The sequence below is a fragment of the Apis cerana genome, linkage group LG3, assembly GCF_029169275.1.
Source record: "Apis cerana isolate GH-2021 linkage group LG3, AcerK_1.0, whole genome shotgun sequence".
Classification (NCBI taxonomy): domain Eukaryota; kingdom Metazoa; phylum Arthropoda; class Insecta; order Hymenoptera; family Apidae; genus Apis; species Apis cerana.
This window is the reverse complement of record NC_083854.1, coordinates 7,488,996-7,505,835: the sequence shown is the minus strand read 5'-3', so window position 1 is coordinate 7,505,835 and position 16,840 is coordinate 7,488,996. Positions and strand designations below refer to the sequence as shown.

Here is a 16,840-nt window from a genome sequence, read left to right as displayed (position 1 = left end):
CACCTTTGACACCGTTACTGAAGTCCGGATACTGTCGTCGAATTATCCTCTATAATGACACGTCCCCGCGCGACCGAAACGAGGAGGATCTAACGGTTTCGCAAGCGGAAAGCAAGAAAGACTCGCGGGCTCGATGTCTCGGAGGATTATTCTTCCAAGCTTCTTAAAGAATCGCCGTCCATTCGTTCCCTCTGTCGCGTGTTTGCTCGTGGTAAATAGAAAATGAAAGAAAAAAAAGGAAGGAGGAATAACTGTTTCGATTCTATAGGGATATATTCCAGTTGTATAGGAGGAGTGTGCCACTTTTGCCTCGGTATTGGATCCGTTCGTGAAATATCGTTTCCTGGATGAATGAAGTTCCAGTTTGCGTTTCATAAGTTGGTTTTTCGTAATAAAAAACTTGATCGATCCGCGCTTGTTTCGTCGATCGATCCAGAAAATTGAGAGAAAGGAGGGAGCAGAGATTCAGAGTGTTCGAAACTTTGGCTTCTTTCAGGTCTTCTTTCTTTTCACTTCGTGCACGTGGAAAGGAGAGTTCGAAAGCTATTCGACGGATCTCTCAAAAATCTCTTTATCGTTTAAATTTTCGATTAAATCGATTGTCTTGCGAGTCTTCTTCCACATAAAAAAAAAACCTGCAATTTATACTCAAAAGTTGCAGAAGATATAAAGTTGAATTATCAGTTTCATCAATTACAGTTAAGATAATCGAGTTTTATTCAAAGATTGAATCAAATATTAGAACAAACCGAGGTTAGCAACCATTACGTTCTTTCCACCCAAATCTCCTTCCCCCTTCCATCTTCATCCTTTTTCTCTCACAAAAAAAAAGCACGTTACCACCCACGCTTCTCGAAAAACAGCTCTAAAGAAAAACACCTCGGAAACCTCGAAGGAAGAACTACTCGAGCCACGAAATTCGAAACGATCAACCCTCCCATCGGTTTTTTTCTCTTTTTCTTTTTCTTTCTTTTTTTTTTTACCTTACAACCGACAAAGAGATTCGTGATGGCACGCCGCCTCACACTCGCGATGACTCCGCGCATTCTCCTCGTCTCAGCTGAATAAATAGGGGCGCCTAAAACTTTCTCTCTTTCTCTCTCTCGTTCTCGTCGCACGACTCCGCCGCGTTTCCGCGTTGTACTTTATCCTCCTCGAGCGATCGATGCGCGACAAGGGGTGCACACACGCGAAAACCCGACCGATTCTCGTTCATTAATATAAATGGGGGGGGATGGAAGGATGGAAGAAGAGGTTTCAGAGTTTTCAACGATGCGTGGCTGGGTTTTTCAGGGATCGGATCGAGCCATCGTCGTGTCGTGCGCGATCCTCGTCGTCGTGCGTGTGTAAAAATCCGTCGAATCGTTTCTCTCTTCGTTCGAGGGGGTCAGCACACCGTATTTGTCAAGTATCGCGCACTTTGATCCGCGCGCTCCTCTCCCTCCCTCGCTTTCTTTCTCGTTGTTATACCGCAAGGGTTGCTGATTCGCAAGCACCCCCTGAACCGAAACCCGCCAATATCCTTAATTGCCTCGCGGTCTTTTGAAAACCTCTTCCGCAGCCTCTTTTTTTCTTTTTCCATCATTTTTGTTTCGATACGAAAGGTCTTCGCCTCGTGCGTGGCTCGAGGGTCGAGTTTGAGATTTAGATTCGGAGCAAAATGTATGGAGAGTATCGTAGAAAGCTGTTTATTTAAGTCTTTTGCCTCGTTCAATGAAGCGTTTCAAACTGAAGGGATGTAACATGTCTTTTTTATTATTATATTAAATAAATCGCAAAATTCGAAATTCCATTGAAGAAATATTCTACCGGTTTATTATCAAGTTGTTAAGTTGTTCACGTTGAGCAAAAAAAAAAAAAAAAAAGAAAGAAAGAAATCTCTTTCCACTTTCGTCATTAATCACAAACGAGTTTGAGGGAAAGTTTTTCCTCCTATCTCTTTCAAAACTTAACTCTTTCCTTCTAGCGAATGAAATCGAGGTATTCTCGAGGATAATAAATATTCCTCGCATCGCAATTGGAAAAAATTCTTCTGAATCGGTGGCGAAAATCTGTTATCGAGTTCCATTAAGAAGTATATATACGTGATACCGGCCGTTTGTCAGTTTGAAAAATGACATGGTCCCTGATTATCCTGGAAGGGGGAGGGGTGGAAGGAGAAAGAAAACAAAAAGATAGGGAGGGGGCGGGAAAGGAGAGGAGAGCGCGGATAACAATGGCTTCGATGCGGAGGGCGAATCGAGAAATGAGAGAATATCAAGGCGGCCAGATTATACGAGAGAGACCGAGCTACTTTGCATCGAGCCATTCTCACCCTTGCCAATACTTTATGCGCCATGGTATCATCCACTCTCCCCTCCCCTCTCCCAGATTCATCCCCGTGGCTTATTTCGTTCGCATCGTCATCCTTCCAATCGATTTCAAGGTTTTACTCGAGATTTTTCGCATGATTTTAGAATGATTAATCGATGTTGTTGCGCTGCGTGATATTCGATCGCTTGGAAATTAATCGTAGCTTTTCATTGTGTTTTATTAAAAGATGGAAGAAGAACGGGAAGAAATTCGAATTTTTTTATTATTTTTCATATTTGTTGGAAAAATTCGTGACGCTGTACACTGATTATCCGCATAAAGTGAGAAATTTACACATTCAATATGTAATAAAAGATGTTAGAATTTATAAAATTTTCTCGAAAAGATTCAAATTTTTTAAATATTCTTATTCTTAAATGATCTAATAGAAAATATATGAATTTTCTATGATATTCGAATGGCTCTTAATTTACAATTTAAATTTCTGCCGTGCAGATTTTCGAGAGTTTCATAATTATATTATTTCGAGCACTTACATTTTCCCATTTAGGATTTAATAATTCACAGGATTTCAAGTGATCTGACAATTTTCATTTTATACATATGTTGTGTATACTTCTAGACCAACACGTTCACGAGTTCGTTAACGATGTTGAAGTGGCTCAAAAGTTAGCCACGATTTAAACAAACTTCGTCGCGTTAACAATGCATCGCGGTTCCGTCATTTAATTTCATAACACTCGAAAAAAAAATATGTCGACTCAAATTCGATGCCCCTTATCAATGCAAAATGTACCAATGTATAAACCTTCGTAATCTTCTCTACGTTTTTACCATACGAGAAATTCTAAAACAAATTTTGATTTATCGAAATTTTCAAAATTTCTAGATTTTCAATTACATTCGATTTGTGTTTCTCGTCGAACGTGCAAAGAAGTGTCTCAAATCTATCACCAGTTGTTCTTATTTTTCGAAAATTATTTATCTTTACCGAACGATTCGAGATACAAAAACGAGAAGATCCAAGAGAAAAAGAGAGAGAGAAAGTGGAAAAGAAAATCGTACGAATTCCTTTTTTCAAGTTCGTTATTTTTCTTCTCGTGTAGAGCCACCTTAATGGAGGAACAGCGTTCGATTTTCCACGCGAATGGAGTGCCTCTTAAATATTCAATCCATCGCGTTACCCGGGCTTGTCCTCCTTCATCCTGTCGTGTACACTCTTCCGCCTTTTTCTTTTCCTTTTTTCTTCTTCCTTCTGCGTGGTAAAAAAAAAATCGTTCCTTACCTTGGACAGGGGAGGGCCAGCCCTTTGATTCCCTGATCTCTCCTCTCTCGAATCTCCTCGAGATTCTTGATCACGGGCGTCGCAGTTTACAGTTACGGACGTCTTCGTTTGTTATCGAGCTCGTTCTGCCGAGAAGGGTGATTACTCGCGATGGAGGAAGTTCGAATCTCACTCGTGAAGTTTCGTTGCCCCTCTTCACCTGTACTTTGCCGGAACAAGGAGAATACTTTCAAGTAGATTCGAATTCACGAGGTATACAAACGAAGTGACGTATAATATTCGAGCAGACTTTCAAATAAACGTATCTCCAAGTATAATCAAATCTTGACATTAGAATTTTTCATTTAAATAATTTAATCAAAAAGTTATAGGATGCTCGTCGTATCCTATCATGATTCTCCTATGATGATGAGCTATCACGATTATTGCTTTTTTCAATTTGCACGATATATAAATAGAAGTAAGTGAAACATGATCTCTTACACGAATAGTAATCGAATTCCACTCGAAATTTTAAGTAAATTAATTTTTTAGACTTTAATCCTAACGACCAACTTGCCAATCGGAGAGACTTTCTTTTCTTCATTTTTCTTTTCTTTCATCATCGAGACACTCCCGAGATGGTCATCAGATTTTATATTTTGTCAAGTCACTTTGGGGACGAGCTCTACGAATACGAGGCGTCGAAAAGGTCAGTAGGTCGCGTAACTTTCCTTCGCGACCACTTTACCTCGCGTTTACACGAGTTACGAAAAGATGGATATTCCCGAGGCCGCAAGAATCCGATTATAAGTATTCCATAAGCATCTCCGTGCCTCCTCTCATATTATAAATCTTTTCATCCGACCAAGGCATCCGAAATTAGTGGCTGCCGCTTGTTCGACCGTAATTTGCATGCGAAAAATATCAGAGATGACGAAAATGAGGGAGCCTCGAGCCATCGTCGTAGTATCGCTTCCATAAAATCGAACATCTTCCTTTTTTTCCTCTTTCCCCCTTCGAAATATTCGAATAAAGAGAGAGAGGAGGGAACGGTTAGAAAAACGAAGCTGGGAGGGGGGCGAAGGAAAAGGGTGTAGCTGGGAGGATTTTCTTTCGTGGAAGTTCGTTTACTCGGCGGGTGCTCGCGCGAGGTCGACTTTAATCGATATTACCGTCCGTGGAAATTAGATCTTCGCAGGGCAGAAATAATTACAGAAGAGTTCGGAAGGGGGCAAAAGACTCCTGGAGGAAATTGTGATTTCATTTGTCTTTAATGACGGACTGTTTAAGCGAAAAAAAAAGAAGAGGAGGGGGGGAGGGGTCTCGGAATTCAAAAAAAGCTCGAAGATTCCGCGAGATTCAAAGGAGAAACTCGCCCAATAATTTCTTTCTCCTTCGTTCGAGTCGTAATGCGATTTCTCTGGTTTTCTTTTCTCGTCCACCCCCTTTTCGCGCTTCCTTCCCAGCTTCGACGATATCGATCTTGCACCTGTAATTACGGCCAATTTTCTCTCTCTTCAGGAAGGAGGAAGGTTCTTTCTTTTTTTCTTTCTTTCTTTCTTTCTTTCTTTTTTTCTTTTTTGATGAACGATCGTAACCATTCGATTCGATTCGTAACCATCAATCGAAAGAGACATTTAGAAATTGGTCAGGATGAATAATCGTGCAATAAGTTCATGTTCTGTGAAATTGTATTGCTCGCAGCTTGTCTATTTTCCATTTGACATTTTGACCATTGTGTTCACGGATAACTCGATTATTAGAAGTCAGCCCGCACTGCGTGGGTGGTTATCGTAGATTTAGCGGAGAAGTCGTATCGAGATAACAGTGATGAAAAGTATTTTACCAAAATGTATATATTTTATCTCGAAGGAAACGTTTTCCCTCGATTAATCGTCGTATATTGTATCCCGTAAAAATCGTATTCCACTGTTCCCCCTCTTATCTTTTCGAGATTATATATCATGATTAGAGGATGCTTTGTACAAATAAGGCTTGCAATACGTTTTATTTAGCTACGGTTTATGCAAGTTTATATTAGGTTTGAATTAAAAGAAGAAGCTAGTTTTTGGAGAAACGAGTAGGTTTTGTTATACAGATTTCTTCACAAAACTATATTCTTCAATTAAGTATTTTTTTAATCCAACTTTACTTTATTGTTAATACACAAAGATATTCTCTATTCATTATAGGAATCGATAAAAAATCTTAGGGAACTTTATTAACAATTTCATTAACAAAAAAAATTTCTGTTAAAAAATTATACGTATATATTCTCCTTCATCAACTCAATAATTGACTCGATAAGAAATTAATATCAACACAATATCCCTTCAATATCAAAATTTTCACAGGGAAAATTTTCCCCCTTTAGAAAATTATTCTCACCATACCTTTTTCTCACCTGGATTACGATAATCTTCCACGAATTTCTCTTCTTCACAATCAAATTCCCCTCCTCACAGAAGAAAACCGTGTTATCTTTCAATTAAAAAAAAAAAAAAAAAAAAAAGAAAAAATTCTCTCTCCAGAAATCCAGTAAACCATTCTCACCGTCCGCTTTTATATCCCTTCTCGTCGTATCGTATAATTCTCTCCGCCAAAACCATGATTGGAACATCATCTTCCTCTCCTCCCTTCGAAAACCTCTACCCCTCTCCAAATAACCAAAATTTCCCCACAGAGAACAAACGTGGTGCGGTGCAGGATTCGTATATCGTGCATATACGTTTCTTTTTTTTCTTTTTTTTTTTTTTTTGTAAATCCTCCTCCCCTCCCCTCCCCCTCCCTCCCAAACTCCCGAGGGTAAGCGGGGTAAGCTTCCGGTAAAAAAGAGGGAACAACGAGAGAAACAACACGTATATAACAAAAAGATGTTGCCGATGTCGCGGGAACGACGATGGACAACGGAGGAACACGGAGGATCCGGCGTAGATCCGGCTCGTATCTTGCCGGATCTTGCGTGCGAGTGTTCCTCTCGCGGAACAAGGGGGATGGAGCGTGACGAGGGAAAAAGGAGGGTGAGAGGGAGAGAGGAAAATGGCGGGTTGGGGAGGAGGAGGAGGAGGAAAACCGCGTCGGCGGATCAATAGGAGCGGTTTTCAAGCGCGCGCATGCGAATCAGGGGACCAATGGTCGCGCGAGGGTAACTTCGACGAGTCTGGCCGCCCTTGGGCGAAACGAGGACGGGGGCATGGAGGTGGCGGTGGCGTGTGCGACGCCCAGGGCCGGCTTCGAGCGCACCCTAAACTTTCTTCCCTGCCCTGTTTTCTTTTTTTTTTTTTTTTAATCTTTTCTTTCCCCCCTCTTCTCTTTTTCTCTTCGAGATATTCGTCGATAGGCTTTCTCTCTCTTGTCGGTGCGTTTCAACAATTAGCAACAATAGCGTTGACTATGAGCTATCGATATTCGGCTCGCGAAGATCGTAAGATCGTGTAGGAAATAAGGGGATCGTGTAATCATCAGGGGAGTTTTATCGGTGGAGTTTTGGCGTGGAATTAGAACACCTGACGCGTCTTCTCTGGATGGGGAGAATTTAGAAAATTGGGCGATGCTTCAGAGATCTTTTAGGCCTAGGATTGAGATGTTATTGCGATGAAAAAAAAAAAAAAGGAATCTTCTAATCAACAATTATGAAAAGAAAAATGTGAACTTGACTTCACATTCAAGAAACGATCGAATTACAAAATTTCATTCTACATATATTCGAATCTTTGTCTTTCCATCTGTTTATTTCCGTCTGTTCGTTATATCCGATTAAAAAAATTAATCTCACTTCCATTTCATTCTAGAAATATAACCACGTAAAATTATTATTCCACATCGTTCGCTTACTTTTAGATCAGATCCCTCACGTATCACGAAAATCTTGTCAATATCGTCTGCCTCATCAGAGAACGTCTAACAGCCGGGTCTCAAGGTGTGAATTCGTTGAATTTGCCCGCGACGATATTTTTGCTTTCGTATTCGTCTGGCCGCGTGTACCGCCTGTTCGTCCACCAGGTTTTACCTCGTCCGGATGCATGCTTTCCATCGTCGGACAAGAACAGAAGCTTGTTCGTAAGGATATCACGTATCGGCGAGGTGTTGGGCATGCAGATCCCTGCACCTCGTTCCTTCTTATTTGCGCGTTGCTACACGCCTCGAGTTTGCATGAAACGATCGAAGGCAGCAGCTGTTCCATCATCGTTTTATCTTTTTTCTTCTTTTCAATCATACTCCCGTGATTCGATCTAGACCTGAATTTCAAGGATGGCGAGATTAGAGACTGTCATCGAAGGAGGAGGTATAGTTATCGATCCAAAGAGAAAAATGTGTACGTAAAAATTATTTCACAATTGCTTCACGGTACGAGGAGTTAAGCTTCGACTACCACTCGATGATGATACTCTTTACCTTATCATTCACGGTGCTATAATATAATTACGCGCAACTGTAATGCTTTTAACCTTTTTTTACGGCAAAGAAAGAAATCTTCGCCAAACGAGTCTAATAATGGGATTATAAACGTTATCGCATCGTAAATTTGGATCTGGAGTGCAAACTTTGGAAAAAGGATGCTTTTTAAACGAAAAATAAGCATTTTAATTACAAAGAAAAATTGTAAGTACATTATTGTATCTTTATTCTTACGATATATACGTTCTTCTTTCGAGTATCAAAAGTGGTTCGAACTTCATTCGTTCCGTAATTCGAAACCAGCTCGTATAACTCGAATACTTGGTAAATAGAAAAAAAAATGAAACACGATAACCTCTGTTCGAGTAGTAATCGTATCCCAGGCCGAGTCTTCCTTATCGAATTTCCCTCTCGGATTCGTATAAATACGTATCGACGCTCAACCCTATTCGCCACCACACCCTTCCGCGTCCAACAATACGTCTTTCGATTCTCTCGTGAATATTGAAACGAGCGATACGAGTCCGGCGCAACTTCTCCTCGCTTATAAACCACTGCACCGGTGGCGGGGTTGTTTCGTGCACGGGCATGAAACGTTATCGTATTACCCCCGTTTCCTATACAATTCCGGCCCACGCTCCTCTCTACTCTTATGCATAGAAACGGCCCGTTTGATCCTATCGCCTCGCCTCGTCATAATCTAATACATCGATGTTTAACCAGTGGCTCTCACCACAGTCTGAATAATTGCATCCTCCGATCTATCTAATTCCCTTTACGAACCATTGTAAACCATTCTCCCCCCTGCCTTTACCATCAATCGGGCGAATTCAAAACGAACCAGAATCTTCCCCCCTCTCGACGGTCACCGATAAAACTCGATCGATTCGCACACCTTGTCCAACAACTTCGGATTGGGGACGGGGATGATCGATTCTCGATTGAAAATTAATACGTCGTCCTCGCCCGGACAACGTTTTATCCCGATATCAGGATATCTGGAGGGGGAGGGAGGCAAGCGTTTAAACGAGACTTTGGAAACGTGGAAATTTATTTATCGATCTTAGCCGCTGCCATAAACGTTATCGATAATTAGCGGTTGCCAGGCTCGCGATTTCACTGCGACCGGTAATTGAAAATTGGCCTTCGTTCCTTGCATCCCTTATTTCATCTTTCTCTCTCGTTCCTTCTCTATTTTCCGCACAAGCACCAGTTGAAAGGAAAGGCCTGAGAGGATCGAGGCCATCACGAGCACGATATCTTGCCGATCCCCTCGTTACCAATTAGTCGTCGGTGTAACGGGTGATTATGCGGCGAAGGATCGCGCGAATAGCCTGTTGTCTCGGTAATAAACGAGAGATGGTCGATCGGCTGTCGATATGCTGGTGAACGAGGCGATCGATCCATTTTCAACGAAGGTCGTCTCGAGGCGTCCTCTTAAGGACGCCTTTTACCCTTCTTCCCCCTCGACTTTTCTCCTCCTCCTCCTTGTCTCGAGAACTCGAGCGAAAGATGGACGGTGACCCAATTTCAAATCCCTGCTCTAATATCGTCTCCCCGTCTCTCTGCGTCGTACATTTTCTTCTGGTTTTGACCAAGTGTAAACTTTTTGTTCGCTCGAAGAAGCGGTTGATGTCGGAAGGCACCGGGGACGATTGAATTTCACGGCGGCAGCATCGTAAATCGTGTCTCGTCACGAACCAGTCGCGATGTCCACCGATTCGTGACGGTATTAGCCGGCCACCTGTGCGCAAAAGAGGTTAAGAGGGAGGGGCAGGTGTAAACGACCCACCCACGCGACCGTTCACCCCTTTTCCTCCGACCCTTCCGATGAAATTTTTCAGCCTGGACAGCTGCCTCGGATATATACCCGAGGTTATGGCCCCGTTGATTGAAAAATGCCATGCACGTGTCGTCTTCGAATCGTATCGCTTAATATGCTATTATCGTCGATCTGATATTATTATTGGTGAATGAGTGAAGAAGAAATGGGTGAGGAGAAAAATCGAGCAAACTTCAGTTATCGGTATATCGCTTCGCGGTGTATACTTTTCCGGTGTTTCTGCAGGATCAGATATGTAGCCTCGTTAAAGTTATCTCCAAGTTTTTTTTTCTTTTTTGTTATTCTCATTGATCGTTAGTTGGAATTGCTCTGCGTAATCTCCGACTTCGTTATACTTTGAATGTAGAATCGTTGTGTGCAATTAAATTGGCGCGAGTTACTTTGTGCTGTCTTGATTATTCATCTTCATTAATGTAATTTATTATTTATTTGTACACGCGGAAGGATATATTAATATTTTCACGAATATAATCCCTGAATTTATACGAAATGATAGCCAAGCGAAATCACGGTTTACGCGGTTACCAGCGGCCAATAACCAACTAACTCCGTGAAATCACGCATACGTGACAGCCGGCCATCACAGTGTTAATCTTTGCTCATGTTTAAACTGTAATTAGCAGAAGATCCCAGAACTAATAACCCTTTTGTAACGTAGGATCACGCGTATGGCTTGGATTAACTTTTTCGAGTAGTTATAGAGATAGTTAATCTACCTCATAGTCAGAATTGTTGTTAATTCTTTTTCTTTTTTTCTTTCCCGAATTTGTCAAAAAACCAGATACTTATAGTATGATTTAAAGTAAATGAAGAATTATTGGGAACTTTAATGTGCAGACCAAAACAAAATTATTCTATCCTACGCGATTCGATTATCTGATTGACGCAGAGAAGCCTGTCAACGTGTAAGAGCAGAATGCAACGATATCCATCACATTTCTTAAAAAAAAAAAAAACATTTGCTAGAAACACCAACATAGGTCGAAAGAAAATTATTCTATCGTGCACAATTTTCGACTCGATTCAATCACGCGACGCAAAGATCGCATAGACGATGATATCCATCACGATCTTTTCGCTACTTTTATTTTTTCTACTCGATAATAACTAAAAAAAAAAAGAAAGGAATTCTTAGGAATCCAAAAAATTCCATCGCGCACAATCAAATTCAAAATCCTCTCGACTACGGCTCGCCCATCACGTTTCTTTTCTTTTTTTCCAATTTTTTCACTAATTAAAAAAAAAGAAAAAAAGAATTTCCAAGAATCCCGCGAGATGAAAGGAGAATTATCCCATCGCGCACAATGTTCGATCATATGAAGCATGATCGACGACTACGCGACGACGGCGAGGAGGCTCGTGATCGAAGACAACGGCGACGACGGCGACGGCGACGCGGTGGTTTCTTTTTGCGCGCAGCCTCGAGTGCCGGTGGCACGAGCGCGCGACAAAGGTGCGCGCGCGCATCGCCGTTTGAAATTCGTGGCGCGGCGCGGATCCTCCTAGGGGGGCTGCGTTCCTTCCTCTCCCGGCTTTCGTTCCACGTCCGTTCGTTCGTTGGGTTCGTTCTCGTTCGCTCTCGCCCGCTTCCGCGCACGAGTCGATGTAAGGTCGCGGCCGCGAGAAAGGGAGTGTCGCCGGCCATCACGACGCCCTCTCCTCGAACGGAAACCTCCTCGCCACGCGACACACGGAACATCATGCTTCTTCGCTCCATCTTCCTCTTGCCGGCTTTCGTCGAGCGCCGCCGCTTGCATTCGCGGGACCGCGACGCTGTTCCCTGATCAAGTCCCGGCGACCACACGTCCTGGCGATACGGATTGGACCAGAATAACAGCACTGTGCTTTGTGGAGGAAAGGAAAAAGAGAGAGGAAAAAGAGTGGTGTACAACGATCGTCGTCTCGATCTTATCGATTTTGACCGAACGAAGATTATCGCCGAATCACCGTTGTGAGTCGGGGGAGGAGGTTTGGGATCGCGAGTGAAAGGAGCGAAAAAAGCTCGCAAAGAGGGGAGGTGTAAAGTTTTTGTTTTTCTTTTACCTTTGCTTCGGAACGACAGTCATCAAGGATGACGAAACGAAGCGGGGGGCGGTAGTTGCTGGCCCGTGGGGATGTCCTCGTGACATGTTACCCCGTGACCTTGGCTGTCGCGATTACAACGTCCTCCGTGGAGAGACTCGCCTCCTGGCGCACGGATCCAGCGAGGATAACGGTCGATCGGTGTCGTTTCATCCACGTGGAGTCGAGTACCGGGTGGTGCCCGTGGTACAGGTGAAACCCGATTACGCGGTCCCGTATGTTCTCTGCTGGAGGGTGGCCGGCACGACGATCCACAGGATCCAGGTACCGCTTCAGCATCATCATCATCACCAACAACACCACCACCATCACCATCATCATCATCACAGGCAACATCATCGGTATCAGCGTCGCCATCGACAGCGTCGCCGCCGCCGACACTTACAGCCAACGGTCACGCCTCGAAGACACCATCCTGCCCCGTTCCTCCAGCCGTCCGACTATCCTCTTCCGTGCGCCTCTGGCAGCTCGCAGCGCGCCAATCTCGCCACTGTGCCTGCTATGGAAACAAGGTGAGCCTCGTTTCGCTCCTACGTTATTTACCGCTCTGCCTGCTCTCTTGTCGTCGAAATTATCATCCTTGTGTGCTCACCGACACCGATATTCTCTCCTCCCCGCTCCCTGCCATCCTTTGTTTCGTTTGCTTTCCGTGATTAGGTCTCGGTTCTGGGATTGGAGGACAAATTTGGATCGGAGAACGTTTGCAATCAGGATTGTACGAGGATTGTACCTATTTTCCGTTGGTATTTCGAAGGTAACGAGGGCAGTGATGGTTTTGTAGAAATGGTACCGGCGTAGGGCTTCGATTCTCTGTGGGTTATCGGATGGAAGGACGGGATTTTTCATGCGTCGGTTCAACGAATCTGAGGAGATCGTAATTTTTCAACGTTTCACTCGTTTTTCGCCCATTTTTCCGGCCCAAAGAGAAAGATCGATACTCCCGCCGCCGACAGAAGAGCAAAACCGACCAAGGCCGTTTCTGATTGGCTAGGCAGCTGGGTGAAGGCGAGATGCAGTTTCGCAGCCGTGCTCTTTTCTTTTTATCCGATCTTCTCTTGTTATTAGCCTACCGCTCCCTTCCTCTTCTTCTTCCTGCCAGCTCTTCAATTTTTCTGCTTTCCCAATCAATCCGTCTTCCCTTATTCTCGATTACTATTCGGATTCGATGGCGATTCGAAGCGGTTTAAATTCGATTGTAAAAATTTGCACTCTTAAACCTCCTGGCCTCTTGGCGGGATCGATGTTAAACAACCCCTTTGGCGTCTCGGGTCACACCCTTGTCCATTCTTCCGCGACAGAAACATTTCGTCGTCACCTCGAAATTCGATACGAACAGGTGTTGACACAATGGCGGATTAGCACACAATTTTGTACACGTTCCTTGCCGATTCAATTTCGTTCCTTAAGAATTTCAGTTTAACAAATAATCGTCCATCTCTCTTCGTAAGGAGAACTTATTATACGTAAATATATCCAAATAGGGATTATCATTATGGGAGAAAGAGCACGAAAAGTTACTAAAGAAACAAATTTAACACGTTCCTCATTCTTAAATCATTTTTTTTAATTCATAAATTCGACTCCATTAAATTTCGGTATTAAAATCGATAAAAGATTTTAGAAATTTCCTAATAGCGTAAAATTTATTCTGGACTTCGAGAAGGTAACGAGTTATACGACGTCGTCCGTCGTTTCCGTCGTTTCGTCTCGAGGAATCGAAAATCGGGGGGGAAAAATGAAAGAGAGGCATGAAAATTCGATGCTCCCATGCCGCGATGCTTGTTGCACCGGGGGAAAAGAAAAAAAGGAAAAGAAAAAAAACTAAGTCGACGACGCCTGCTGCGCTCGCCCCGGCGTCGACAGATTTCTTCGCTCGTTCGTTCCTCGACCTCCCGCTGCTCCGGACACTGAACTCCGCTCCGGCCAACAGTTTCTTTCCAACCGGACTTGAAAAGTGGAGTGATCCTTTCCCGACTGTCCTTTGCGCCGTGAGCTGACCGGAATATTAATCGACCCGTTTGTCTCGGCGATCTTGAGCGCGCAAAATCATATTCCCGCTAAACACGTTTCCATTGCGCGAATATCGATGTCGGTCACGCTCTCTTGTCCTCTCTTGTTTCTTTCTCTTCTCCTCCTCCTCCTTCTTCTTTTTTATTTAAAAGATTTTTCACGCGCCCATCATGTTTATTAATAATAAGCTAGTTTTTTTGAAGGTGTTAATAACTCCTTTGCAATTTCGAACGTCAGGTTTAATGGTCAGGTAGTGATAGGCTAGAACGGTAGTTTGACTTGAAGTAGCAATTAAAGTGTGTGTGTTTTTTTTTCCTTTTTATCAGGGAAAATGAACTGTGAAGCGAATATGTTTTCCAAGTTTTTTTCTTCGCAATCAAATACATGTCGTTCGTCGATTTTACGAAAAATGGATTGCACGAGGAATATCATTAGCTTCTCCCGTTTTTGAATAAATATATATATAAAACGGGGAAGAAGATGTACATGAGAATTTTAATTTAAAAAGTGATAAGTTTATAAGAGAGTGTAATTCGTTGGGAATTCGCGTTTAAACAAAATTTGAAGCGGATAAAATTTCCTCAGTTTGGAAAATCTTGTATCCGTTGTACTTCATCCTCCCGTTAAGGAATGCACGAAGGATTCTCTTCTCTACGGCGAGAAGGGGAAGATGGAAAAAGCGATGGCGAAGGATTTCGCTGACCGTTCACGGTAAACCATTTCCGGCAGCTGAGCTGGCAACTGGCCTTAAAAGCTCCCCGAAGCTTCGACCTATCAGCGATGCTTTTTTTAAGTTTTTACTATCGATCTGGAGAAAAGCATCCCATCCTTAAAATAAAATCCCGTATTTCCTGTATTTCTCCTGTATTGTTACCTGCGATTCCGTTACCTGCGTCTGTCAAATACTGTAATTTTTGCCTTGTTATCAAACAAAAATGTGGCTGTAATTTCGGAATCCAGAATGAAATAGAAAAAAAATTCGAACGGTTCGGTGTATCGAAATAATTGAAGGTAAAGGTATCAAGTAATCGGTACTTCTCTCGTCCTCAAAGATTCCTTCTCTCCAATCCTTATAGCTCGCGGTTTCTCTTGTCTGGCCATGGCAAACTTGTTCCACTGTGCGCGACTACTCAACGGATCAATTTCCTCGTACTTGCGGAAATCTTTTACGATCCTTGGCACGGAAAAATTTGATAGCTTTGAAGAGATCCTCCTGACGCGAAATCCAATTAAACAATTCGAACGAAATGAACAAACGAGCGCATCCCTGGCGAATTCACACCGAGAATTCACGAGCGAGGCATCGAGAATCACACACCTGATTAAACATCATCTTGTCTTTTCTCGATTCGAACGATGCTCAAGCAAAGAATGAACAGATAAATAAATTTTGCACGATGTCGATTCGCACATAATGATGAATCGACGAGGGATTCACCCCCTTTGCAATAAGAGTAAACCGGTCTCGATTAAGGGAGAAAGATCGTCGTTTCGCGTTATAGAGTCGCGATATCGAGCCGCCTGTTTATCCCCTCCCTCCCCTTTCGCTCGCCGTTTATCCAGATAAAGTGTCGCTCGCTCGAGGAGGGCGATAACGAGCACGTACGCGCGTACGCGTGGGCAAACGTGTACGACACGTAACGCGGTTGGAAGGGATCGATAACGGTCGGGCCGCCGCTTTCGTGAACGTTGCAATTTCAACGGAACGGCGGCGACGATAGCGGCGCGTCTGACCGACCCCTTCTTCCTCCGTTTTCATGGCGCACGGAAGGTGTCCCTGAAAAATTAGAATTTCCTCCGCAACGGTCGCGCACCGCAATCGCGCTGGAAAATTACGCCTCATGAATCTTCACCCTGGCACCGCGGGTCTGCCGTGGTTGGCAATGGGCCGGCTTGCTTAGATCCCGAGATAAAAATGTATCTAATCGAGGCGAGACCTCGGCGTAAATCACCGCCGTGATATCGTTGCGCCTCTCTCGGCGTCGCCCTCTTGGTAAACGAAATGGAACGGAACGGCTTTTCACTCTCGGTGAACAAAATTTGTTGCTTTTCGCGCGAACGTTTTTTTGAAAATTGAGAGAGGATAGGATGGATCGATGGGCGAAGGAATAAGTAGAGGTATTTGAATTAATGTTGGGGCTCCATTTTGGTGATATTCTATCTGGATGTATCTAGTGAATTTTTAGAGATTGCAGAATTGAAATGGACAACGAAACAATGTTATATCATCGCGGATTGGAAAAGATAGAGAGTAATATCGTAATACGCATTCCAACTACGTTACGTTTTTATGCTTACGGGCTCGTTGTCATTGGTGTAACGATAACAGCTGTGCAATTACGCTAATTGCAACGTTAAAAGACGTTTTTTCTTTTCTTTTTTAACGATTTTTTTTTTAAAGATTTACCTGTTTCGTAACCTTAGGTGCCATTAATAAACGCGCGTGACTCGTGATCGGGATTCTTTGCACGCAAATTTCTTTCACTCGACATTTCTTATTGGCGTTTTATTATGTCGTAATTAGAAATTCATCGAAAGGTTATGCAAGATAAATGATCTTCCAATTCCCTCACTCTCGCCAACGGTGAGCGGAAAAGAGAATGTTAGCGTGCCCCAAAGGAATTATACTCATTTTAAAAATGTCACTTGTACGCACTTGTTGGCAATGAGACGATTGGAACGAAGTTTATCGAAAGAAACGCCGATTCCTCCTTGAGAGAGCGTTCGTTTCTGCTTCATTGCCTCTGCTGGACCAATACTGTTAGTTTTTCAGAACGGATGGAAAGGAAAAAAGATCCTCAAATGGAGCTTCCGACTCCATTTAGAAATTCGAATTGTCGAAAGAGACCGTTTCTCGAATCGTTTTGGCACGAGAAAAAGGGGAGGGACCATGTTCCACTTCTTTGAAGCTCGCGGATGATCGGACA

The 16,840-nt window shown here is 43.2% G+C and overlaps 1 protein-coding gene across 11 annotated transcripts in view; it reads left to right on the top strand.

The window, feature by feature from the left end:
• Positions 1-16,840, top strand: part of LOC107998190 (protein gustavus) — a 215,902-nt gene that overhangs the window by 90,650 nt on the left and 108,412 nt on the right. The window contains exons 1-2 of one of the 11 annotated variants that reach the window (XM_062072601.1): positions 12,030-12,167; positions 12,233-12,415. The exons of 8 other annotated variants lie outside the window; for them this stretch is intronic. In XM_062072601.1, the coding sequence (XP_061928585.1) occupies positions 12,121-12,167; positions 12,233-12,415 (230 nt within the window). In that variant the 5' untranslated portion in view covers positions 12,030-12,120. 2 more of the 11 variants (XM_062072603.1, XM_062072605.1) reach the window with 2 other exon arrangements.